The sequence below is a fragment of the Mobula birostris genome, chromosome 10, assembly GCF_030028105.1.
Source record: "Mobula birostris isolate sMobBir1 chromosome 10, sMobBir1.hap1, whole genome shotgun sequence".
In the NCBI taxonomy this organism is placed as follows: Eukaryota; Metazoa; Chordata; class Chondrichthyes; order Myliobatiformes; family Myliobatidae; genus Mobula; species Mobula birostris.
In genome coordinates, this window is record NC_092379.1 from 69,628,684 (window position 1) to 69,656,435 (window position 27,752).

The 27,752-nt window shown below is 44.3% G+C and overlaps 2 protein-coding genes across 5 annotated transcripts in view; both read right to left on the reverse strand.

Moving 5' to 3' along the window:
- LOC140204100 (interferon-inducible GTPase 5-like) overlaps positions 1–27,752 on the reverse strand; it is a 628,716-nt gene that overhangs the window by 562,108 nt on the left and 38,856 nt on the right. The window lies entirely within an intron of this gene.
- LOC140203702 (uncharacterized) overlaps positions 1,009–27,752 on the reverse strand; it is a 45,385-nt gene continuing 18,641 nt past the window's right edge. The window contains exons 3-4 of the mRNA XM_072269744.1: positions 9,121–9,149; positions 1,009–5,509 (exon numbers count right to left, since the gene is read on the reverse strand). Of these exons, the coding sequence (XP_072125845.1) occupies positions 4,309–5,509; positions 9,121–9,149 (1,230 nt within the window). The 3' untranslated portion in view covers positions 1,009–4,308. The remainder of the gene's footprint in view (positions 5,510–9,120; positions 9,150–27,752) is intronic.

Consider the following 27,752-nt stretch of genomic DNA (forward strand, 5'->3'; position numbering starts at 1 on the left):
CCCAGAGTGTCCTCATAATCTAATCTAATCTAAATTTACTTGTTCCATCCTGGAGACCTCTCTCCTCCTTCTTGATCTCTCTGTCTCCATCTCTGAAGACAGTCAATCAACTGATACCTTTTATAAACCTAGTGATTCTCCCAGCTATCGTGACTATACTATAGCTCTTCCCACTCTATCACCTGTAAAAACGTCATTCCCTTTTCTCATGTCCACCATCTCTGCTCCATCTGTTTTCAGTGTGAGACTTTCCATTTGAGAACAACTGACATGTCCTCCTTGTTTAAAATTGCAAGGTTTCTCTTCTACCGCCATCATTGCTGCCCTCACCAGCCATGTCCTCCATTACACACACATCTGCCCTCGCCCCATTCTCTAACAGGGATAGGGTTCCTCTTGTCCTTACCTACTGTTATGTGGTTGGCAGCAATGAATATAGAATCAAGTCAGGTTTTATAAACAAACATAAACATTTATTAAACTCTGCTCAACAATAGTGAAAAGTAAACAAATGACTAACTTAACCGGAAGTTACTGTTACGTGGCAATTTAACAAATAGCCAAACTCTGGAACAGTTCTTAACATGGTAAATTTGAAAGTCCAAATGTTTTATACAGTCAGTATGGAGAGACTTCCCCAAAAACTGATTTCATCGAAGACGCAACATTACTGATGATCCCAACCAAGAGATGCCTTGTCCAAAGGATTCAGGACGAAGGAAATAAAATGGCTTAAAGGAACTGACGTTTTGTTGAAGGATGAACACTGCACAAACCTTCCTGATCTTGCAGGGATTATCTCAGGTGCAGGCCACTATTCTTGAACGAAGATTCAATAAGGTCGATCCTTTATAAAACCTCTGAACAACACCAACTTTACTCAATCCTTCGGGTTCCCGTACTTTGATAAGATCTTCACTCAACAATACTAGACTGTAAAAGTAAAACAAAGGTGCAACAAACAAAAACTGGCAGCAATTGGCGAAACTGCCGGAACAACCCTTTGCACCTTAAAGTAGAAAGTAAAACTCTGCTTTAAACCGAAACTGCATCATGAGACGAATACGCAGCAAAACTAACTGATGAACTAACTGTGTAACAACAGAGGTTACCCTTTATATATCTGTTGGAACATGTCATCAAGTGACCTCACACTGGCAAGAAAATTACATCATGTGACCTCACACTGGCGGGAAAATTACATCACCCCACCATCACAAGACAATTACATCATGGTCATAAGACAGTCACAAGATAACCACAAAGTATGTAACACTATCTCCACACAAGTCTCTGTATTGAGCATATCATTCTCTGTAATATTTGCCATTTCCAATGGATTCCTAACACTAACCACGTCTTTCTATTCCACAACACCTCAACCCACCCATAGTGTTTGGTCTCTACGTGACCCCTTGTCACTGATCCCACTCCACTGATCTCCATGCGAAAACTTGTCCCTGCAAGTGAGCATGCTAAACCTGCCCCTACACCTCCTCGCTCATCACCATTCAGGGAGGATCAGTCCTTCCAGGTGATGCAACACTTCAACTGTGAGTCTGTCGGTACCATCTACTGTATCCAGTGCTCATAGTATGGCCTCTTGTACGTCGGAGAGGTCTTATATAGAATGGGGATACATCATTGAGGACCTTCACTCTGTCTATCACTGAAGGTGGGATTTACTGGTGACCACCTATTTCAATTCAACTTTCATTCCCATTCCGAAATGTTTGTCTGTGGCCTCCTCTAGTGCCATAATGAGGCCACACTTAGGTTGGAGGAAAAACACTGTTATGTTTTGTATCCCCAAATCATAAAACTAAACAAAAGAAAAATACAGGGAGACTAGGACAAATGTGTACTCTTCACTTTTACTTTTATCAAGGCGTTCACTTATGACGTGGTGATTCGATGACAGATGACATTAACGCACAGTTGCATATAACACATAATTAATTATTTTTAAAAACCAGAGAATGCTTAATCAAACAATATATTTGCAATATAACTCAAATACACACACACATACATGTACCATTTACTGCAGAATACAACTGCTATATAGACATCCACAGAATAGCTGGTGAGTTGTTGGTTGTGGAGTGTGTTGCATTACGATATGCAAGGAGGATGCTCCATCAAGGGCAAGTTCATCCCGGCACTGGTAAAAATGGGGGAACTGGAATTCCTGCCACACATTCCAGCTATTTTGAGTGACCATGCAGAACTGAGACAGTGTTGGGTCTTTTCTGCTTTCCCTTTGGATTATCTCTGCTGTAAGAAACATTTAATTTGCATTAGGGAGAACACATCAAGATGAGTGTTCACTTTTGTAAAATTTCAGGTAGTTCCTTTTCCAAGAATATCAGGACAATCCATCAGCAACTCCATGATTAGTCATTCTCTTGAATTCGACCTTGTGGTTGTTGTCTCCAAGAAACCGAGCCCATCTTTGCATTCGTGCTGCTACTGTTTGTGGGATACCTTTCTGTGGATTGACACTTGTCTCTGGTCCAAACCCTTGGCTTTTCAGTCCATCAGGTAGTGGTTGTACTATTTTACACCCCAAACCAGATTCAACTCCTCTCTGTCAGTCTGTGCATTATTTTACTCTGCAGCGGTAAGGGAACATGTCACAAAGGCTATGGGGTGATCATTTCCATCACTCACAACATTTGACATAAATGCACCTACATCGGTAGGGGAGGCATCACAGGCAATCGTCATTGGATGAGGTGGATTGTAATGTTTGAGTCCATTGTCTAACATCACCATCTGTTGGTCAGCCTCAGCTAAGTCCACAGCTGAAATGCTTCTCTCCAAAAAGATTTGCAAAGATATCCTTTATCCTGGGCAGAGGGCATTGATCTACTTTCAGGACTGGGTAGGGGATACCGTTAAAATCACCACATATCCTGTCAGACCCATTCTTCTTGGCTGCTGGAACCACTGCTGTTGTTCATGGGTTCCACTGAACCTTTAAAATAATTATTCAGTCTCCAGCCGATCTAGTTCACTCGAATCTTTGTCACAGGTTGTACAAGGAACTGGAAGGGCTTTGTTACATTGGGGTGTGGCATTTTCATTTAACGCTATTTTGCCCTTGATATGTTTGAATTTTCCAGTGCCATCCTTAAACACTGCGGTGGCATCATCCAGCACCTTTCTTAATTCATTTTCTGTTGACTCTGTGGCAGAGGATGTGGCATGCAAGTGGTGGATATATCTCCAGTCCAGTTGTAGTTGTCTCAGCCACTCATCTCCACAATGCTGACCCCACTGTTTTTACCACACACAAACCCAATGTGGCTTGTTGGTTGTTGCACCTCACTGTTACAAATGTCACTCCCACTGGAGTTATCTTTTATCCAGTGTAATATTTTAGTTGAATATCGGAGGCTTCAGTTCAGTTTAAAATGCAATTGAAACTCATTTTGTGAAATGACTGAAGCAGCCGAGCCATTGTCCAATTCCATTTTAATTAATTTGCTGTTCATTTCTGGTGTAAGTCTTATTACATGTCTCTTGTAGGCTACTCAGTCCTGTGTCACTCTCAACATTATCAGATCTTTCATCAACAGCCCACTGATTATGCTCTTTTTGAAACTGCATGTTGACTTTTTATCTTTTTCTCTTCCCTCTGCAGTCTATTCATTTTTGTTTGCCGGACATGATTTGTGACCTACTTTGTTGCATTTTCTGCAAGTTTCACCTTTAAACATACAATGGTCTGGTGTATGTGAGCCCCTGCCACAATGGTAACACAAATTGATTGATCTGGCTGGTCAGACACTGCAATTTTGTTCACGTTCACTTTCATTCCTGACTTCAACTCAATTGTCTCTCTGCTGCTTCCTTTGATATAGTGATTTCAACTGCTTTTTTTAAATGTGAGTTGTGCTTCAGTTAGGAGTCATTTTTTAATGATTTCTTGAAATGCCTTTTGTTTGTCATTAGTTTGTACACAGCAATATTGCATACTCTGTGACCTTATAATGACCAAACATTCTGACACTGGGCTATTGATCGACGGGTGAACATCATTCAGACACCTGGAGATAATTTCTCGGTTCCTCTTCAAATGAGGATCAAATGTCATTTATGTCCACCTGTTTCATGTCTTTAACGGAGTCACACTCCCTCAGTCAGGCACAAGTGTTCCTCAGAAATGGATAAGCAATATTTCAGAAAGGAAAGCAACAAAGGGGAAAGTTGTCATGTACAACATGGTTTAGTGACAGGCTGATTAAATATTTCATCCACAGCATGACATGAGCTCATTGTATTGATGTTGGTGCTGACCAGTTAATCAATACCATATGCAACCTTCACCACCCTCTCTGCGCTCTCTGTAAGGTCCTTCAGTGCATCAGTCAGTATTGTGTAGGTCATGAGAAATGATGATCCTGCTCCAAAAATGGAACCAATGACAGGGATGAAATCAATACAAAATTCCACAGCTGAAACAGCAAAAGTCACAGCTCCCCAACCTAACCTTATGATTATATTTTTATCTATTTTCCCCAGAAGTGATGGATTAATTACGGCCTTAAGCTCTTCCACAGGTTTATCTGTGATGTTGGCCAGTCTTTGAAGAGAAGCTTCATCCAGACACAGATATTTACGAAAATGGATTATTGCCCCAATCAATATGCTGATATCACAAGCAAAAGAGAGACCAGGAACGGGAACTGCTCCCACAGCTCCTGAAAGCGTTGCCAACATCCAGACACGTTTCTGCAGCATCTTGCTTTTCTCCTGAATAATCTCCACACTTCGGTTTGGATAGGCCAGGACAAAGATACTTTTCTTTATATTCGGCAGATCATCTTCAAGTGTTTTATTTAACCGATTGAAATCATATCGATCCTGCTCAAGACTGGATATCAGAAACACAGACGGGGTCAGAATCCCGGCTTCCTTCAAATTCTTTAAACAGCCATTCCGAATATATTCCAGTTCTTCTTCCTCATCAACTTCCTTTTTTGCCTTTTTCATTGAATAAAAATCAACATCAATCTTGTTGCAGACAAAATAGAATTTTTTCCCGAGCCGTTTAATCTCTTTCGCAAGTTTTGCATCATTTTCTTTGAAACGACAAGCTGATATTATGATGAAGAAATCATATTTTTCAAAATTCATTTTCTTGAGATAAGTACCAGCTGGAAATTTTGTGGATCCGATCCCTGGCAGGTCCCAGTAGCAGACATTGGGCAGATTGGGATGTGGGTATCTGGTTGGCACCATCGTAGTTTCCCTGATCCCAAATTTAGCAGCTCCTTCATCTGTGTTCCGAAGTCCTATCATGGCATTTATGAAGGTGGATTTTCCTGTACCTGTTTCTCCCGTCACTGCGATGTTAAGCTCTGTCTTATCCAGTTCCACCAGCTTCTGCTCTATCAGAGGTTTAATCTTTTCCACTCCACCTGTTTCATAGTCGGAATTCAGTTTCTTGAGCTCTTCCTGTGTGAAGAATGTGAGATTCTCAGACTGAGCCGCCTGTTGACTGAAAGGAAACATGCTCCATTATAATTTCTAATCATAAAACTCCATTTCTACAGATCCCCATTCTTTTGTCATCCATTTTGCTTGAGACAACTTGCAGTGACCAATTACCCCCAAAATCAGCAGGTTTTTGGGATATGGGTAAATGTCACATGCAGGCAAACCTACAAGCCTACAAACAATGCTTGTAAATTTCATGTGGATATCACCATAGCCAGGCTGCAGACTGGCTCTCTAGAACTATGAGTGTTGGAAATCTATCCATACAACCTCATGATATCAGTGCAGAAGTCCTTATGCGACAGCTGCCAGTTCAACCAATATCAACTCCATCATAAATATCCTCCCTTTCTCTACAAGGTCAGATGTCAGAGGTTTGCTGATATACAAGATTCAATTCACTTCACAATGAAAACTAAACAAATTCATGCCTGCTGTAACAAAGTGACCCAGGGGGGGTGCAGTGACACTGTACTGCAAGTGGTGCAGCGGACTGACACCACCAGTGACCTGGCTTCACTCCTGGTCTCTGGTGCTGTCCGTGTGGAGTCTGTATGTTCTCCTGTGACCGAGTCAATTTCCCACGGGTGATCCTGCCACACTGTGTCAGTTGTTAGGTTAATGTGTCTCTGTAAATTGCTCGTCATGCAGGTGGGGGTGGGAAAGTTGGAAACGTGATATGTCTGTGAGAGGGAAATAAGCAAGTGCCTGGGAAAGGTGGCATTGCTCAGTGGGGCGGGGGGTGGAGGGTGGCAACAGAGATGAGTCTGGGTATTATAAAGAAAAATAAAAAAGTGCAAGTGATCAGTACTTGGAATTATGATGTTGTGGCCATTACAGAGACTTGGATGGCTCAGGGGCAAAAATGGTTACTTTGAGTGCCAGGCTTTAGATGTTTCAGCAAGGATAGGGAGGGAGGCAAAAGAGGTGAGGCGTGGCACTGCTGATCAGAGATAGTTTCACGGCTGCAGAAAAGGAGGAAGCCATGGAGGGATTGTCTCGGGTCTCTGTGGGTGGAAGTTAGGTACAGGAAGGGGACAATAACTCTACTAGGTGTTTTTTATAAGGATCTTTGTGATTGTAGGGGACTTGCAGTGGGCTGAAAAGCTTGAGCATATAGATATTAAGAAGGAGGATGTGCTGGAGCTTTTGGAAAGCATCAAGTTGGATAAGTCACCGGGACTGGACAAGATGTACCCCAGGCTGCAGTGGGAGGTGAGAGAGGAGATCGATGAGCCTTTGGCGATGATCTTTGCATCATCAGTAGGGATGGGAGAGGTTCCAGAGGATTGGAGGGTTGCGGATGTTGTTCTCTTATTCAAGCAAGGGATAGCCCAGGATTTATAGTCCAGTGAGTCTTACTTAACTGGTTGGCAAGTTGATGGAAAAGATCCTGAGAGGCAGGATTTATGAACATTTGGAGACATATAATATAATTAGGAATAGTCAGCATGGCTTTGTCAAAGGCAGGTCGTGCCTTACAAACCTGATTGAATTTTTTGAGGATGTGACTAAACACATTGATGAAGGTAGGACAGTCGATGTAATGTATATGGATTTCAGCAAGGCATTTGATAAGGTACCCCATGCAAGGCTTATTGAGAAAGTAAGGAGGCATGGGATCCAGAATTGGCTTGCCCACAGAAGGCAAAGAGTGGTTCTAGATGGGTCATATTCTACATGGAGGCCAGTGACTAGAGGTGTGCCTCAGAGATCTGTTCTGGGACCCCTACTTTTCATGGTTTTTATAAATGACCTGGATAAGCAAGTGAAGAGTTGGGTTAGTAAATTTGCTGTTGATACAAAGGTTGGAGGTGTTGTGGATAGTGTGGAGGGCTGTCAGAAGTTATAGAGGGACATCGATCGGATGCAAAACTGGGCTGAAAAATGGCAGGTGGAGTTCAACCCAGACAAGTATGAGGAGGTTCAGTTTTGTAGGTCAAATAGGATGGCAGAATATAATATTAATGGTAAGACTCTTGGAAGCGTAGAGGATCAGAGGGATCTTGGGGTCCGAGTCTATAGGACACTGAAAGTTGACTCTGTGGTTAAGAAGGCATATGGTACATTGGCCTTCATCAATTGTGGCAATAAGTTTAGGAACCGAGAGGTAATGTTGCAGCTATACGGGACCCTAGTCAGACCCCACTTGGAGTACTGATAGAGGTGTACAAGATGATGAGAGGCATTGATCATGTGGATAGTCAGAGGCTTTTTCCCAGGGCTGAAATGTCTAACACAAGAGGGTATGGTTTTAAGGTGCTTGGAAGTAGGTACAGAGGAGATGTCAGGGGTAAGATTTTTTATGCAGAGTGGTGAGTGTATGGAATGGGCTACTGGCGATGGTGGTGGAGGCGGACATGATAGGGTCGTTTCAGAGACTTCTGGATAGGTACATGGAGCTTAGAAAAATAGAGCGCTATGTGTAACCCTAGGTAATTTCTAGGGTGAGGACATGTTCTGCACAGCTTTGTCGGCTGAAGGGCCTGTATTGTGCTGTAGGCTTTCTATGTTCCGATGATTTCAAAAGAAGGAAAAGCTGTAAAACATTCATGTATGGGATAAATAAAGACTAGTAATATGTTTGTAACAAATGTCCCAGGCTGTGACCATCTCGAAACAAGGCGAGTCCAACCACCTACTCTTGACGCCATTACCATACAGACTTGTCACTGTGTGTCACATACACACCCCCTACACTGTTTCTTCTTGGCTACTCTGACAACAACTCCCAACCCCCTGATCTCCACTAATAAAACAGGGCACTACTATTCAGGGACAATATCACAGCTGCTCTCAGATTGAGTGGATAATGGGCGGCTTATCCACTGAGCCCATAAGGGTAAAACTCAAGATGCAATTACTCTGATTGGATTATGTTATAGAGACCCAAGCTGCAACTGAGTGCTTATTGTAAGCATTCAACAAGGGGAAAATACCAGAGAAAATACTGTGCAAATTGAACAGACCATGCAGCATCTGTGCCTGACCTACTAAGTTCCTACAGGGTTTTGTGTATTGATCCAACAATGAGAAAGTCATGGGGAACAGTGTGAGCAGTGTGGGGCATGTTAATATGCTGGGGAATTTTGTGATAAAGGAAAAGGTAATGTTGGATCTTCTGAAGAATTTTAAGTTGCAATGGGTAGTGCTGGCAATAGATTTGATCAAGGAGTTTAAGAGGTCCTTTGATATGCATGTGTAACTGCAGAGAATGGAGAGATATGGACCATGAGCAGGCATAGTAATCAGTTTAGTGAGGCATCATGAGCTTCAATGGTGCAGCATAACAACATGAGCTGAGGGACCTATTCCCATTTTGAGACTTTCTGTGTTCAATGACAAGGAATTTGATGCAAGGGAACACCAGCACTTACAGCTTCCCCTCCATCATACACTGATATCATTGCTCAACATGGTCACTGGGTCTACACTCAGGAATTCCAGATCCAACCACACAATGGGATCAGATTTAACAGGATGGCAGCTGTTCAACAAAGCAGATCCCATGCACCAATGAGAATGCTGAGCACTCAGTGTGCAGTGCACTGGCAGGAGTTGCTGAGGTAGGGTTCATTGAAGAGACACACAGTGTGGTGTGTTCTGACCTACCTGGAGCTTGTGCCTCCCATTTCTGATGGCTACTTCTCACAGCGTGGCTTGTGTGAAAATCCAGTAATCCCAGCAACAAATGTGCAGAGTGGTTGGGGGCTTTAGTCTGCTATTTGTCTTCATATAGGTTATCTCCTTGAAGGAAGTAAAAGGATGGACTGATGGTTATTTGTCTAACAAGATTATTTAAGGATGCTCAGCAAATCACCTTTAATCACTGGAGAATAATGCAAGAAACCAGTGATAGAACAGTAACACATAGAAACAGGGTCCTTGGCTCATATTGTTCCTGCTGACCACGATGACAAAATAAACGCATCCCATCTACCTGCACAAGATACATATCTCTGCATTCACTGCATGTTCATGTGTCTGTCTAAATGTCTCTTAAATGCTCCTGTTGTGTCTGCTTCCACCACCATCTGTGGCAGAAAACTCCAGGCACTACCAGTCTCTGAGTAAAACATGCCCTCTGACTCTATCTCTGTCCTCTGGGATTTGATATTTCGACCTGCAGAAAGAACTCCAACACTCAACACTTAAACATTCCAGGAAAAATAAGCAACCCTGGCTTGTTCCAACTGTCCTCACAGCACATAGCTTCCCATCCAGGCAACATCCCAGTAAACCTCTTCTACGCCTTCTTCAAAGCCTCCATATTCAATCAGAGTGTTTAAACATCGGAGGCTCGCATGATTGGCTGTGTACTGTAACAGTATCAGACACCATTCACAAATCAATAATCATCCCCCGCAAGAGAATATCTGAAAGCCTACTCTCTCTCTCACTTAAAAGTTGCTGGTGAACGCAGCAGGCCAGGCAGCATCTCTAGGAAGAGGTACAGTCGACGTTTTGGGCCAAGACCCTTCATCAGGACTAAATGAAAGAAGAGATAGTAAGAGATTTGGAAGTGGGAGGGGGAGGGGGGAGATCCGAAATGATAGGAGAAGACAGGAGGGAGAGGGATGGAGCCAAGAGCTGGACAGTTGATTGGCAAAAGGGATATGAAAGGATCATGGGACAGGAGGCCTAGGGAGAAAGAAAACGGGAGGAGGGGGAACCCAGAGGATGGGCAAGGGGTATAGTGAACAGCTGAACACCTACGCTCAGTCCGCCAGAGAAAGCAGGATCTCCCAGTGGCCACACATTTTAATTCCACGTCCCATTCCCATTCTGACATGTCTATCCATGGCCTCCTCAACTGTAAAGATGAAGCCACACTCAGGTTGGAGGAACAACACCTTATATTCTGTCTGGGTAGCCTCCAACCTGATGGCATGAACATTGACTCCTCAAACTTCCGTTAATGCCCCACCTCCCCCTCGTACCCTATCCCTTATTTATTTATTTTTTTATATACATATACATAATTTTTTTCTCTCTCTTTTTCTCCCTCTGTCCCTCTCACTATACCCCTTGCCCACCCTCTGGGTTTCCCCGCCCTCTCCCCCTTTTCTTTCTTCCTGGGCCTCCCGTCCCATGATCCTCTCATATCCCCTTTGCCAATCACCTGTCCAGCTCTTGCCTCCAGCCCTCCCCCTCCAACTTTCAAATCTCTTACTATCTCTTCTTTCATTTTGTCCTGACAAAGGGTCTCAGCCCGAAACTTCGACTGTACCTCTTCCTAGAGATGCTGCCTGGCCTGCTGCGTTCACCAGCAACTTTTAAGTGTGTTGCTTGAAATTCCAGCATCTGCAGATTTCCTCGTGTTTGTGTCTCTCTCTCTCACTGACAGGCATCATCATTACCAGTGGCAAGTCCACCGCTATCAGCGTGTGCAGGACTAGAACTCAGACTGGTAGTTACAGAAGTTCAGCAGCTGTGTGAGCAGCTCAGAAGGTAAATCACACAAAAGGGGAAGGACAACCGGCAGGGACTCATCACCATTTACAAATCTCCCTGTGAGCCACCAGTCTAAATTGAAACCAGTCATAAACAGTTCAGAATTGTCTAACTGCATATTTCTCACCAACTATCAGTGACACAGATCACTGCTTTTCAGCACAAACACATCTGATGTTATCATCAAACATGTTCAGTTTAAACAGTGTAGCGTCCAACAGTCACATAATTGCATACGACTGAAGCTAGTTCAAACTTGTTTGACAAGTCTCCTGTTCATAGTGTCAGAGATAAAGGAAGATAATTCCAAAAATTTTTGTGTTTGGTGTCTGTTCTTTAAGTGTTGTCTAAAATAATTGGCTGACCTGATTGATCGATGGCCCAGTTCACAGGAATCCACTGTATCTGAATGTCAAGTGAACAACAAGAAAGTCCCAGCATCTTTCCTCCTTCATTTGACTGACAACTATATGAGGAACCACTCAGCAAGAGCTGTAATTTGCTTTGTTCAAAGCTCAAACTTCAAAATAAAGGTAGCATCAAAGTATGCATATGTTACCATATACAACTATTCTAATGGTCAGATCTGAAGCCAAAGAAATAAACCCTTCACCTCACCGTGGCCTTTCCAATTATTAAGTACTCATCTAGAATATCTCCCTTTTCCAGCATTTGGTCAGGAAATCCAATGCTTTTGAAGATACTCCTCACATATTTATTTTAAATGTTCCGCAAATGTCCGCCACCCCAACACCTCTCAGGCATTGTGTTTCCCATTACAACCACTCTCTTGTCCAGAGGATTGTTTTTCCTCAACTCCCTTGGAACATCTTACCCTCAAACCTTTGCCCTTTGATTCACAAGTCTCCACTATGGGGCAATGTTTCCCGGTACCTACGTGTTCAAAGTTCTCCTCAGCTTTTTCATTTCATCAATAGTTGATGCTAACGGCCATAGAAGGTCACCCTCTCTCTCATGGATGCACACCACCTCCTAGGCTAGGTATAATGGATGGCTTCTCGGCTGGGCTGTCCACACACTCCCCGCAAACCCAGAGGTAAGAGTTAATCTACTTGGACAAAGATACTGGTCAAGGTCCCAGCAATCTCGTCTCTTGCCTCTCTCAGTAATCTGGTGTAAATCACATCAGGCTCTAGGGACTTATCCACATTAATACGCATTAGGAGGCCCAGCACTTCCTCCTCCTTGACCCCTGAACACCCTACTGTATTTATACACTCAGCACTGATCTCCTGGTCTTCCATATCCATTTTCTGTGTAAGTACTGTAGCAGGCACTTATTAAGTACCTCACTCACATTCTCTGCATCCAAGCAAATGCTCCCCTCTTTACCTTCTCCCTCCTCCCCTTGACCTTTAAACACCGTAACATATTTATAACCTCAGCACCGATCTCCTTGTCCTCCATATCCTTTCCCTTGGTCAATACCGAAGCTAAGTCCTCATTAAGTACCTCAGTCACTTCCAAGCAAATGTTCCCCCCTTTATGCTTGAGTGGTCTCATCCTCTCCCTAGTGATACTCTTGCTCTTGATGTACATGTAGAATGCCTTGAGATTCACCTTAACCCGACTGGCCAAGGACTTCTCATGGCTCCACCTGCCTTTCCTAATGCCCTTCCTTCATTCTTTTCTGGCTTCTTTATACTCCTCATGTGTTTTGTTTCATCCCAAGTTCTGAAGCTTTACATAGTTTTCCTTTTTCATCTTGACTAAATTCATCACCTCTCTGGACATCCAAGGTTCTCTTATCTTTCCATCCCTGACCGTCCTTCCAACAGGAACATACTTTTCCTGTACTCTGTGCAATTAATCTTTAAACACCTTCCACATGTCTGATATGGACTTGCTAGAAAAAGGGCATTGCCAATTAACTCTTCTTAGTTCCTGCCTGATGCCTTCGTAATTTTCCCTACTTCAATTTAAAACATTCCTGCAAGGACCATACCTATCTTTATCTATACATTGTAACTATCCTGGTGCTAAGGAGTTGTGGTCACAGTTCCCTAACTGCTCACCCACTGAAAGGTCAGTTACATATCCGTGATCATTACGCCACACCAGGTCCTGTATGTTGGGCAATCCACATATGATTTAAGAAACCTTCCTGGGTACCCATAACAAATTCTGCCCTACCTAAACCTTCTGCACCAAGAAGGTCCCAGTTTATATTTGTCCCAGGCTTTGTTGCAAAATTTGCAGAAGATATGAAGATAGGTGGAGGGGCAGGTAGTTTTGAGGAAGTAGAGAGGTTACAGAAGGACTTAGATTAAGCAAATGGGCAAAGAAATTGCAGATGGAATACAGTGTCAGGAAGCATACTGTCATAGACTTTGATAGAAGAAATAAAAGTGCAGACTATTTGCTAAATGGAGAGAAAATACTAAATGTTGTGAAAAGGACTGGGGAATCCTTGTGCAGGGTTCCCTAAAGCATAATTTGCAGATTGAGTCTGTGGTGAGGAAGGCAAATGCAATGTTAGCATTCATTTCAATACGACTGGAATATAGAAACATAGAAAATAGGTGCAGGAGTAGGCCATTCGGCCCTTTGAGCCTGCACCGCCATTTATTATGATCATGGCTGATCATCCAACTCAGAACCCCACCCCAGCATTCCCTCCATACCCACTGACCCCCGTAGCCACAAGGGCCATATCTAACTCCCTCTTAAATATAGCCAATGAACTGGCCTCAACTGTTTCCTGTGGCAGAGAATTCCACAGATTCACCACTCTCTGTGTGAAGAAGTTTTTCCAAATCTCGGTCCTAAAAGGTTTCCCCTCTATCCTCAAACTGTGGCCCCTCGTTTTGGACTTCCCCAACATCGGGAACAATCTTCCTGCATCTAGCCTGTCCAATTCCTTTAGGATTTTATACGTTTCAATCAGATCCCCCCTCAATCTTCTAAATTCCAACGAGTACAAGCCCAGTTCATCCAGTCTTTCTTCATATGAAAGTCCTGCCATCCCAGGAATCAATCTGGTGAACCTTCTTTGTACTCCCTCTATGGCAAGGATGTCTTTCCTCAGATTAGGGGACCAAAACTTCACACAATACTCCAGGTGTGGTCTCACCAAGGCCTTGTACAACTGCAGTAGTACCTCCCTGCTCCTGAACTCGAATCCTCTCGCTATAAATGCCAGCATACCATTCGCCTTTTTCACCGCCTGCTGTACCTGCATGCCCACTTTCAATGACTGGTGTATAATGACACCCAGGTCTCGTTGCACCTCCCCTTTTCCTAATCGGCCACCATTCAGATAATAATCTGTTTTCCTATTTTTGCCACCAAAGTGGACAACTTCACATTTATCCACATTAAATTGCATCTGCCATGAATTTGCCCACTCACTCAACCTATCCAAGTCACCCTGCATCCTCTTAGCATCCTCCTCACAGCTAACACTGCCACCCAGCTTCGTGTCATTCGCAAACTTGGAGATGCTGCATTTAATTCCCTCATCCAAGTCATTAATATATATTGTAAACAACTGGGGTCCCAGCACTGAGCCTTGCGGTACCCCATTAGTCACCGCCTGCCATTCTGAAAAGGTCCCGTTTATTCCCACTCTTTGCTTCCTGTCTGCTAACCAATTCTCCACCCACATCAATACCTTACCCCCAATTCCGTGTGCTTTAAGTTTGCACACTAATCTCCTGTGTGGGACCTTGTCAAAAGCCTTTTGAAAATCCAAATATACCACATCCACTGGTTCTCCCCTATCCACTCTACTAGTTACATCCTCAAAAAATTCTATGAGATTCGTCAGACATGATTTTCCTTTCACAAATCCATGCTGACTTTGTCCGATCATTTCACCGCTTTCCAAATGTGCTGTTATCACATCCTTGATAACTGACTCCAGCAGTTTCCCCACCACCGACGTTAGCCTAACCGGTCTATAATTCCCCGGTTTCTCTCTCCCTCCTTTTTTAAAAAGTGGAGTTACATTAGCCACCCTCCAATCCTCAGGAACTAGTCCAGAATCTAATGAGTTTTGAAAAATTATCACTAATGCATCCACTATTTCTTGGGCTACTTCCTTAAGCACTCTAGGATGCAGACCATCTGGCCCTGGGGATTTATCTGCCTTCAATCCCTTCAATTTGTCTAACACCACTTCCCTACTAACATGTATTTTGCTCAGTTCCTCCATCTCACTGGACCCTCTGTCCCCTACTATTTCTGGAAGATTATTTATGTCCTCCTTAGTGAAGACAGAACCAAAGTAATTATTCAATTGGTCTGCCATGTCCTTGCTCCCCATAATCAATTCACCTGTTTCTGTCTGCAGGGGACCTACATTTGTCTTTACCAGTCTTTTCCTTTTTACATATCTATAAAAGCTTTTACAGTCTGTTTTTATGTTCCCTGCCAGTTTTCTCTCATAATCTTTTTTCCCCTTCCTAATTAAGCCCTTTGTCCTCCTTTGCTGAACTCTGAATTTCTCCCAGTCCTCAGGTGAGCCACTTTCTCTGGCTAATTTGTATGCTTCTTCTTTGGAATTGATACTATCCCTAATTTCTCTTGTCAGCCACGGGTGCACTACCCTCCTTGATTTATTCTTTTGCCAAACTGGGATGAACAATTGTTGTAGTTCATCCATGCAACCTTTAAATGCTTGCCATTGCATATCCACCGTCAACCCTTTAAGTGTCATTTGCCAGTCTATCTTAGCTAATTCACGTCTCATACCTTCAAAGTTACCCCTCTTTAAGTTCAGAACCTTTGTTTCTGAATTAACTATGTCACTTTCCATCTTAGTGAAGAATTCCACCATATTATGGTCACTCTTACCCAAGGGGCCTCTCACGACAAGATTGCTAATTAACCCTCCCTCATTGCTCAAAACCCAGTCCAGAATAGCCTGCTCTCTAGTTGGTTCCTCGACATGTTGGTTCAAAAAACCATCCCGCATACATTCCAAGAAATCCTCTTCCTCAGCACCTTTACCAATTTGGTTCACCCAATCTACATGTAGATTGAAGGCACCCATTATAACTGCTGTTCCTTTATTGCACACATTTCTAATTTCCTGTTTAATACCATCTCCGACCTCACTATTACTGTTAGGTGGCCTGTACACAACTCCCACCAGCGTCTTCTGCCCCTTAGTGTTACGCAGCTCTACCCATATCGATTCCACATCTTCCCGGCTTATGTCCTTCCTTTCTATTGCGTTAATATAAATGCAAAGATATAGTGTTGGAACTTTATAAATCACTGGTGATGCCTCACTCTCAGTATTGTGAGTAGGTTTGAGCCTCTTATCTTAGGAAAGATGTGCTGAAACAGGAGATGGTTCAATGCAGGTTCATGAAATTATTTCCAGGATTGAATGGCTTGTCATATGATGAGTGTTTGGTGGCTCCCCTGTAATCACTAGAATTCAGAGGAATGAGGGGTGACCTCATTGAAACCTATTGAATGGTGAAAGGCCTTGATAGAGTGGATGTGGAGAGGATGTCTCCTATGCTGAGGGTGTCTAAGACTGGGGGACACATCCCCAGAATAGAGGGACGTCCTTTTAGAACAGAAATGAGGAGGAATTTCTTCAGCCAGAGAGTGGTGAATCTGTAGAATTCTTTGCACAGGCAGCTGTGGAAGCCAAGTCTATGTACATTTAAGGCAGAGGTTGGTAGATCCTTGATTGTTCAGAGCATAAAGGGATATGGGGGAAGGCAGGAGATTAGGGCTGAGAGGAAAACTGGATCAGCCATGACAAATTGGCAGAGGACATGTGATGGGCCAAATGGCCTAATTCTGCTCCTATGTCTTACGGTCTATATTAGGCAAGTTGAAACCCCCATGATAACAACACTATCAATTTTACACATTTCCTTCATCTGATACATATCTGTTCCTCAATATCCTGATGGCTATTGGGGGGTGAAGTTATACAATCATACAGTTATACAATACATACAGTCATACAATCACAGTGTGATTGCACTCTTCCTATTCCTGAATTTTACCCAAATAGGCTCAGTGTCTGACTCCTCCATTTTACCTCCCGAGGGCAGCTGTGATATTGTCTCTGATTAGTCATGCAACTCACCACACCCGATACACACACTTATACCTCTTTCGCTATCTTTACGAACCCTTCGAAAGCCTGGTGCATTAGTCGCCCATTCCTGCTCCCCTCTCAACGAAATGGCCACAACGTCGTAGTTCCATGTACTGATCCATGTTCATCACCCTCACCCAGAATACTCCTGGCATTAAAAGATAAACACTTCAAAATATCCGCCCCATCCGACCGGTTACTGGGATTTTGCCTTTCAATACTTCCGTGCTCAGACCGCTGGGTTATGTGAAAGTTGGTATTCTGTTGTATTCGCTTCGACTTCAGCTCCGGTAACAAAATCCTTGTCCCGCCCCCTTCTCGCAAAAGGGTGCAGCTTCACTTTCAAGTAGTTTGAGCCGAGGGAAGTTCCACACATTAACGTGTGTCTCACTCTCCCCGCCCGCTTCACTGGTCGAACCGGTATGCCTGGGTTCAGAGCCCGAGCGCTGTTGAATTCTGATCGTTCAGTGATAACGTGATGGCGCTCAGGGCAGTTCAGGGTGAGCACGGTTCACAGTCGGAGAGCGGGGTCCCAAAGGGAGATTGAGCAGATTGGGACGGGTGACGGCCCGAAAGGAGCTGTCTGGGTTTTCAGCTGTTGGCGGTATTCATGACCAGTTGGGACGGGGAATGAGAGCCATTAGTTCAGGTTTGGACAGTGCCTCCCCCACCCCCACCCAGTAAGCGGTAACAGCAGCAAGGGCACTTCAACAAGGGACGTCAACAGTTACAGAGAATGTCAGCTCAGAGAACAGGGGTAGCAGGCATGAAATTGTTGCCTGCTGTGACTGTCCAGAGATCCGAGCGGTTAATCCGGGACACGAAGCCAACTTTGGGAAATTTAAATCTATTCAAAATAAATAAATCAGGCAGCCTTGGCAGCGTGATCTGTGGAACCGTTGGATGCTGTAAAAACCCCTCTAGCTCGCCGAGGCCACTCAGAATCAGATTTCTTATCACCAGCATAGAACATATAATAGAACAGCACAGTACAGGCCCTTCGGCCCACAATGTTGTGCCGACCTTCAAACTCTGCCTCCCATATAACCCCCCACCTTAAATTTCTCCATATACCAGCATGTGTCGTGAAATTTGTTAACTTAGCAGCAGCAGTTCAATGCAATACATAATATAGAAGAAAATAACAATAATAATAACTAAGTAAATCAATTACTGTATACGTATATTGTGCAAAACATCGTGCAAAAACTGAAATAATGTACATTTTAAAAGTGAGGTTGTGTTTACAGGTTCAATCTCCATTTAGGAATCGAATAACAGAGGGGATGGAGCTGTTTATGAATCGCCGAGTGTGTGCATTCAAGCATCTTACTTGAGTGGAGTAGCTTCACATCAGTGCTGCAAGCGATAAGAGACTAAACCAAACTAAATCGTACTTCCTGGTGTTCGTCAGGCTACCCTGTTCAAACTGTTTGAGCACCAGGGCATATCTGAGAGGTCGCGTGGCAACTATTCCCATTATTCAAGGGGTGGCGTCTCTCCGGATGGATGGCGGGTGGCGGGGGCCTGAGGTTTAGCGATTCTTGTACCCAGATATCGGAGGCTGTGCCGATCGCTAATCTACAAATAGTATTTAACTTTGGGCCTGTTGTTCATTGTAGAATTGAGATCAGTAAGAGGGTTATCAACTGGGAGAAATAGGAAGGCACGGCAATCGGCTCACTGTGGATTATTTCACAAAACCTGGGGTATTCTCTGGGCCCCAGTTTAACACACCTTTTCGAAGTTGAACCTCTGACAATCCGGCATCAATGGCACCATCCGAGGTCCCAGTATAGCCTTCTGTGCGTGACACAGCCAGAACCTTTGTGGCCGGTGTTTATGGAGCTGAGCCCATTGGGCAGGCCCTCATCTACCCATCTGTTGCTCGCAAACACTCACAGACCTCCTCACTCCCATACTTCCTCCTTTTCTCTCGTCCTGGTCGTCATGGCTTTCAACGTTGTAGAATTTGTTGTCTTTGCCTTTACTGCGGATCCATTCTCAATCATTTCCTTTTTATTCTGATCTATATTACTAAACATCTACCTCCCAGAGCCAGCCTTCATTACAAAGTACAACTACATCATATTTTAACACTTTCAGTTTGGCTTGCTGATCTGCACTCTATGTTTCTGCATTTTAGTCATATAGTCATAGTCATAATTTATTGATCCTGAGAGAAATTGTTTTTTGTTACAGTTGTACCATAAATAATTAAATAGTAATATGTAAATTATGCCAGGAAATAAGTCCAGGACCCGCCTATTGGCTCGGGGTGTCTGACCCCCCAAGGGAGGAGTTGTAAAGTTTGATGGCCACAAGCAGGAATGACTTCCTATGAGGCTCTGTGTTGCATCTCGGTGGAAAGAGTCTCTGGCTGAATGTACTCCTGTGCCCACCCAGTACATTATGTAGTGGATGGGAGACATTGTCCAAGATGGCATGCAACTTGGACAGCATCCTCTTTTCAGACACCACCGTTAGAGAGTCCAGTTCCATCCCCACAACATCACTGGCATTACGAATGAGTTTGTTGACTCTGTTGGTGTCTGCTACCCTCAGCCTGCTGCCCCAGCACACAACAGCAAACATGATAGCACTGGCCACCACAGACTCGTAAAATGTCCTCAGCATCATCCGACAGATGTTAAAGGACTTCAGTCTCCTCAGAAAATAGAGACGGCTCTGACCTTTCTTGTAGACAGCCTCAGTGTTCTTTGACCAGTCCAGTTTATTGTCAATTCATATCCCCAGGTATTTGTAATCCTCCACCATGTCCACACTGACCCCCTGGATGGAAACAGGGGTCACTGGTGCCTTAGCTCTCCTCAGGTCTACCACCAGCTCCTTAGTCTTTTTCACGTTAAGCTGCAGATAATTGTGCTCACACCATGTGACAAAGTTTCCTACCATAGCCCTGTACTCAGCCTCATCTCCCTTGCTGATGCATCCAACTATGGCAGAGTCATCTGAAAACTTTTGAAGATGACAAGACTCTGTGCAGTAGTTGAAGTCTGAGGTGTAAATGGTGAAGAGAAAGGGAGACAAAACAGTCCCCTGTGGAGTCCCAGTGCTGCTGATCACTCTGTCGGACACACAGTGTTGCAAGCACACGTACTGTGGTCTGCCAGTCAGGTAATCAATAATCCATGACACCAGGAAAGCATCCACCTTCATCGCTGTCAGCTTCTCGCCCAGCAGAGCAGGGCGGATGGTGTTGAACGCACTGGAGAAGTCAAAAAACATGAACCTCACAGTGCTCGCTGGTTTGTCCAGGTGGGCGTAGACATGGTTCAGCAGGTAGACGATGGCATCCTCAACTCCTAGTCAGGGCTGGTAGGCAAACTGGAGGTGATCTAAGTGTGGCCTAACCATAGGCCGGAGCAGCTCCAGAACAATTTTCATTCCCATTCTCCTTCATTGGTAGTTCTACTTCCATCAAGAGAGGTCAGATGTGAAGCAGAGGCTGGTGTTTATTGTTTTCATTCCCTGTAATGACATTGTGATTGGGAGCACTTAATCTCTTGGTCTGCCAGTGTGGGTGAGAAGAAGGTGAGAATTACCACTGATCCATTGATTCCACTGGCTGCTTGGCAAGGATCCACAAAGACACGGAAATCATTTGTCAGCAGGACCAACTGTGGTCATAAGAACATAAGACACAGGAGCAGGAGTAGGTCATCTGTCACAGTCTGGACCGTGAAGTCCACATTCCGGTTCACGGTCCGGTCCGTGGATTCCGTACTCCGGTTATTCTGTTTTACCCTTGTTCCATTGGGTGCCTTAATTGAGGCACCTAATTCTTGTTTTGGGCTGACAACATAAATAGCTCTGGGGACCAGTGATTCCTTGCTGGACCGTCCTCGCCAGTAACCTCGCCAGAATGGGTCCGTCAATTTAACCCACTGGAGTGAGTCAAGAACCACTGTCTGTAGTTCTGGGGCCTAGTCGAGAGCTTGCTGCTACTTGGAGTGACTGCATGTCAAGATAAAAGAACTGTCTATCGTGTGGTTTTGTGTCTTCATGTCCTCATCTCCGCTGAGTAGGTCCAGCCGTTTGCCACTACCCTGAGGGGGAAACGGTCTCAGTGTTTTATGTCCTGTGTCCAAGGAGGAGCCTTGGCTCAGTGTTCTGTGTCCTGTGTCTAAAGGCCAATTTATATTTCTGTGTCAAATCTATGCCATAGATATGGAGTAGCCGCGTACCCTATGCCGTAACCTGATGCGCACCTCCCCAAAAATGTAACTGTGTCGCAGCAACACAGACCACAACAACTATGATTTGTTCGCTTAGTGCATCGCATTTCCTCCTACGCTGCAATAGCTTGCCATTGGGTGACTGAAGGGCAGGGAAGGAACTCTGGCTGCAATGCTTTCCATAAAGCTTTACAGACCTCCGAAATTATGGAGGACCCTGTGCTTGACGCCAGTTTGTAGCTAGCTGCTACAGCCTGTTGACTTCCACCTGAAGCTAAAACTCGAATGGTGATTGCCAGTCTCTGAGTATACTGTGCGAACACTGATGCAAAATAAATGGTTGGGACGATGAACCAAATCATCAAATCTACCTGCCAACATCCGAAAATATTTGAAATGCATTTCCTCATCCATGTCTCTCAGTGGCTGGACAAGCACAGAAAACTCACCCTCCTTCGGTTTCAGTCGCCATTGTTTGAAGTTTGAGTTTCTTCGTGTTGAGTTTCAACATGAAGAAACTCAACACAGTGGCATAGAAACCCCACTGCCAACTAGCATTTTGGCGGTGAATTGCAGAGCGACGCAGACACACCAACACACAAGTATAAATGCTTACGATGGCGTAGGCCACTTGCGTAGGCTACTACGCAGAAGTGTAAATCAGCCTTAAGAAGAGTCCTGGCTCTATGTCCAGTGTCCAAGGAGGAGCACCGGCTCAGTGTTCTGTGTCCTGTGTCTAAGTCAAGTCTGAGCCTAGTCCAAGCCCAGAGTCTAGTCCAAGCCATGTCCGAGTTCAAGTCAAGGGCCATGTCTGGACACAAATACTGAGTCCCAGCCAAGACCCGAGTTCTGAGTCATGACCTGAGTTCCCTGTCGAGTTCAAGTCCCAAGTCCAAGTCCAGGTTTTCCGGTTCGTCACTCTACATCTACCTTCATGTTATCATTTTCAAGTCAAGTCAAGTCGCTTTTATTGTCATCTCAACCATAACTGCTGGTACAGTACACAGTAAAAACATGTGCAACATCAGTGCTACATGAAAAAAAAAACTAGACTACCTGAAATAACACAAAACTAGACTACGTGAAACAGTGCAAAACTACACTAGACTACCTGAAACAACACAAAACTACACTAGACTTCAGACCTACATGGGACTACATAAAGTGCACAAAACAGTACAAGACTGTGTTCTACATGGGTAGGTTCCAATGAAACAGGGAAAGGATGGTAGGGTACAGGAACCATGATGCACAAAGGTTGTTGAAAATCTAATCATGGAGAAAAGCTTATGAAAGGTTCAAAAAACTAGGCAATGATAGAGATCTAGAAAATTATAAGGCTAGCAGAAAGGAGCTAAAGAATAAAATTAAGAGAGCCAAAAGGGGCCATGAGAAGGCCTTGGTGAGCATGATTAAGGAAACCCCCAAGGTAATCTACAAGTGTGTGAAGAGCAAGAGGATAAGACGTGAGAGAGCAGGACCAATCAAGTTTGACAGTGGAAAAGTATGTACGGAACTGGAGGAGATAGCGGAGGTGCATAATGAATACTTTGCTTCAGTATTCACTACAGCAAAGGACCTTTGCGATGTTAGGGATGACTTACAGCGGACTGAAAAGCTTGAGCGTATAGACATTAAGAAAGGGGATGTGCTGGAGCTTTTGGAAAGCATCAAGTTGGATAAGTCACCGGAACCAGATGAAATATACCCCAGGCTACTGTGGGAGGCGAGGAAGGAGATTACTGAGCCTCTGGCAATGATCTTTGTATCATCAGGGGACAGGAGAGGTTCCGGAGGATTGGAGGGTTCCAGATGTTGTTCCCTTATTCAAGAAAGGGAGTAGGGATAGCCCAGAAAATTATAGACTGGTGAGTCTTACTTCAGTGGTTGGCAAGTTGATGGAGACGATCCTGAGAGGCAGGATTTATGAATGTTTGAAGAGGCATAATATGACTGGGAATAGTCACCATCGCTTTGTCAAAGACTCTTGGCAGTGTGGAGGATCAGAGGGATCTTAGGGTTGGAGTCCATAGGACATTCTAAGCTGCTGCACAGGTTGACTGTGTAGTTAAGAAGGCATACGGTGCATTGGCCTTCACCACAAATGGGATTGAGCTTAGGAGCCGAGAGGTAATGTTACAGCTTTGTAGGACCCTGGTCAGGCCCCACTTGAAGTACTGTGCTCAGTTCTGGTCACCTCATTACAGGAGGGATGTGAAAACTACAGAAAAGGTGCAGAGGAAATTTACAAGGATGTTGCCTGGATTGGGTAGCATGCCCTATGAGAATAGGTTGAGTGAACTTGGCTTTTTCTCCTTGGAGCGACGGAGGATGAGAGGTGACCTTATAAAGGTGTATAAGATAATGAGAGGCATTGATTGTGTGGATAGCCAGAGGCTTTTTGCCAGGCTGAAATGGCTGAAAAGAGAGGGCACAGTTTTAAGGTACTTGGAAGTAGGTACAGAGGAGATGTCGGGGGCAATTTTTTTTATGCGGAGGGTGGTGAGTGCATGGAATGGGCTGCTGGCAAAGGTGGTGGAGGCGGATACGGTAGGGTCTTTCAAGAGACTCCTAGATTGGTACGTGGAGCTTAGAAATATAGAGGGCTATGGGTAACCCTGGGTAATTTCTAAGATAGTACATGTTCGGCACAGCATTGTGGGCTGAAGGCCCTGTATTATGCTGTAGGTTTTCTATGTTTCCATGCTCTGTGAACTATGACATAAGAATTAGAGAGCTGCTCGCGGTCGTTTGCTCCAGAGGAATGGTGCCACTGGCTTGAAGGGGCCAAGAACCCTCTTATTGTATGGATAGACCACAAGAACCCCACTGCTCTTCTCCATTTACACTAATGACTGCACCTCACAGGATCCATCTGTTAAACTCCTGAAGTTTGCAGACGATACAACTGTCATTGGCCTTATCCGAGATGGTGATGAGTCTGCATACAGACGGGTGGTGGAACGGCTGGCCCTCTGGTGTGGTCAGAACAATCTGGAGCTAAATACACTCAAGACTGTGGAGATGACAGTGGACTACAGGAGGAGCCCCCCAATACTCTCCCCACTCACTATACTCAACAGTATTGTGTCTGCTGTGGAGACCTTCAGGTTTCTGGGTGTCACAATCTCCCAGGACCTGAAGTGGACACCCAACGCAGACACTCTTATCAAAAAGGCTCAGCAGAGGTTGTATTTCCCACATCAACTCAGGAAGTACAACCTGCCTCAGGAGCTGCTGATTCAATTCCATTCAGGAATAATCCAGTCTGTTCCCTATTCGTCCATCACTGTCTGGTTTGGATCAGCTACAAAACAAGACAAGAATAGACTCCAAAGAACCGTCAGGGCTGCGGAAAGGATTATTGGTGTGAAGCTGCCCTCGATCCAGGACTTATGTGCATCTAGAGTCAGGAAGCGAGCAAGCAGCATCATTGTAGACCCATCACACCCTGGACATCACCTGTTCCAACTCCTTCCCTCTGGTAGGCGCTTTAGATCACCGTATGCCAGGACAAATAGGTACAAGAACAGTTTCTTTCCATATGCCATCAGTCTTATGAACACTTGAATTTTAGTCTATTGTAAACCAAGTCCACCTGTACATACACAGGTATACCTCATAGTCATAGTCATAGTCATAGTCATACTTTATTGATCCCGGGAGAAATTGGTTTTCGTTGCAGTTGCATTATAAATAATAAATAGTAATAGAACCATAAATAGTTAAATAGTAATATGTAAATTATGACAGTAAATTATGAAATAAGTCCAGGACCAGCCTATCGGCTCAGGGTGTCTGACCCTCCAAGGGAGGAGTTGTAAAGTTTGATGGCCGCAGGCAGGAATGACTTCCTACGACACTCTGTGCTGCATCTCGGAGGAATGAGTCTCTGGCTGAATGTACTCCCGTGCCCAACCAGTACATTATGTAGTGGATGGGAGACATTGCCCAAGATGGCATGCAACTTGGACAGCATCCTCTTTTCAGACACCACCATCAGAGAGTCCAGTTCCATCCCCACAACATCACTGGCCTTACAAATGAGTTTGTTGATTCTGTTGGTGTCTGCTACCCTCAGCCTGCTGCCCCAGCACACATCAGCAAACATGATAGCACTGGCCACCACAGACTCGTAGAACATCCTCAGCATCGTCCGGCAGATGTTAAAGGACTTCAGTCTCCTCAGGAAATAGAGACGGCTCTGACCCTTCTTGTAGACAGCCTCAGTGTTCTTAGACCAGTCCAGTTTATTGTCAATTCATATCCTCAGGTATTTGTAATCCTCCACCATGTCCACACTGACCCCCTGGATGAAAACAGGGGTCACCAGTACCTTAGCCCTCCTCAGGTCCATCACCAGCTCCTTAGTCTTTTTCACATTAAGCTGCAGATAATTCTGCTCACACCATGTGACAAAGTTTCCTACCATAGCCCTGTACTCAGCCTCATCTCCCTTGCTGATGCATCCAACTATGGCAGAGTCATCAGAAAACTTCTGAAGATGCAAGACTCTGTGCAGTAGTTGAAGTCCAAGGTGTAAATGTATATAGTTCACGATTATTTGCACTATTGTTTTGTTTGCTTTTTCATTCTGTACAGCGAGAGCTCAGGGAAACTGGCATCAAATTCCCTGTATGTGTCCACATACTTGGCGATAATAAAGGATTCTGATTCTGAGCCAAGCTTCTATTCAGGGGACCAAGAAACTGAAATCCAGGCAAGCCAGGACGTCTCCTTTCTTTAATCAGTTCATCGTAATACCTCGTTGTCATTAAAATCAGTGATACTCCACAACGGGTGCAGCACACTTTCCTGATGTTGAACAGCAGTTTTGCTCAGAAGAAGAGTAGAACCGAAGGAAATGGATGAGATACTTAATGAATATTTCTGCTTCATTTTTACTGTGGGGAAATCAATGGACGCTAATGAAATGGGGAAATTAGTAGTGACAAGGTATTGGAGACCAAAATGTGCATTAGCATGGATAAATCTCAGGGCCTGACCTTGTGCATTAATCAGAATTTATGGAAGTTGGAGAAGGAATTGAGGAAGCACTTGCAGAGATTTTTATTTCATCTCTGTCTACAGGTGAGGTTCCAGTGGTCTAGCAAGTGGCTGATGTGGTACTAATGTTTTAAAAGAGAGGCAGAAACAAACAAGGAAACTACAGGCCTATGAGTCTGTATGGTGAGTAAATTTCTGGAAAAAGTCCTGATGGACAAGAAACTGGTTCTGATTTGAGACAGAACTTCGTTGGCTTTGTTCTTTGAGGAGATAATCAAGGGACAAGATTAGATTAGATTAGATTATGAGGACATGCAGTCCTCTTTTATTGTCATTTAGTAATGCATGGAGTAAGAAATGATACAATGTTCCTCCAGAATGACATCATAGAAACACAAGACAAACCAAGACTAAAAAAAAACTGACAAAAGCCACATAATTATAACATATAGTTACGACAGTGCAAAGCAATACAGTAATTTGATGAAGAACAGACTATGGCCACAGTAAAAAAAAAGTCTCAAAGTCTCTTGAAAGTCCCATCATCTCACGCAGACGGTAGAAGGGAGAAACTCTCCCTGCCATGAGCTTCCAGCGCTGCAAACTTGCCGATGCAGCACCCTGCAAGCACCCGACCACAGCCGACTCTTGAGTCCATCCAAAATCTTCGAGCCTCCAACCAGCCCTCCGACACCGAGCACCAAGCTCCATCTTGTCCGAGCGCTTCGACCCCGGCCCCGGCAACAGACAATAGGCAAAGTCAAGGATTTGGGGTCTTCCCCTCCGGAGATTCTCAATCGCACAGTAGCAGCGGCAGCAAAGCAGGCATTTCAGAAGTTTCTCCAGACGTTCCTCCGTGCTTCTCACGTCTATGTCCACCAAATCAGTATTGTGCACGGCCCCTATTTAACAAATACGATATCATTTCGGAGCGGCTGCGTGCACTACGTCGCGCCTCCATCTTCTCCTCCCCATCCAGTAGGACAGGGATATTGTCCATATGGACTTTAGCAAGGAGATAACAAGGTCCCAAGTGGCATGCTGACCTGGAATATTAGATTGCATGAGAGCCATGGGGAGATTGGATTGGATTCATAATTGGCTCAGGTTTGGAAAACAGAGGGTGATAGTCAAGGCTTGTTTCTCAGACTTGAGCCTTTGTGTTCCACAAGGGTTGGTAATACAGATAAAACAATTTGGATGTGAACGCCCAAGGCATAATTAGAATGTTTGTGGGTGATACCAAAATCTGTGGTATTGTAGAAGATGGAGAAAGTTATGAAAAATTACAGCAAGATTTTAATCAGATACGTATCTGAGATGAAGATTGGCAAATGGTTTTCAACCCAAGGAATAATGCCATACCCCTCATACTGTGTGGCATGGCATTGCAGGGAATCAAACCAGGGGATGGTAGAACCCAGGGGAGTGTTATGGAACTGAAGGAACTAGGAATCCTCGTGCACAGTTCACTGAAACCAGTGTCACAAAAA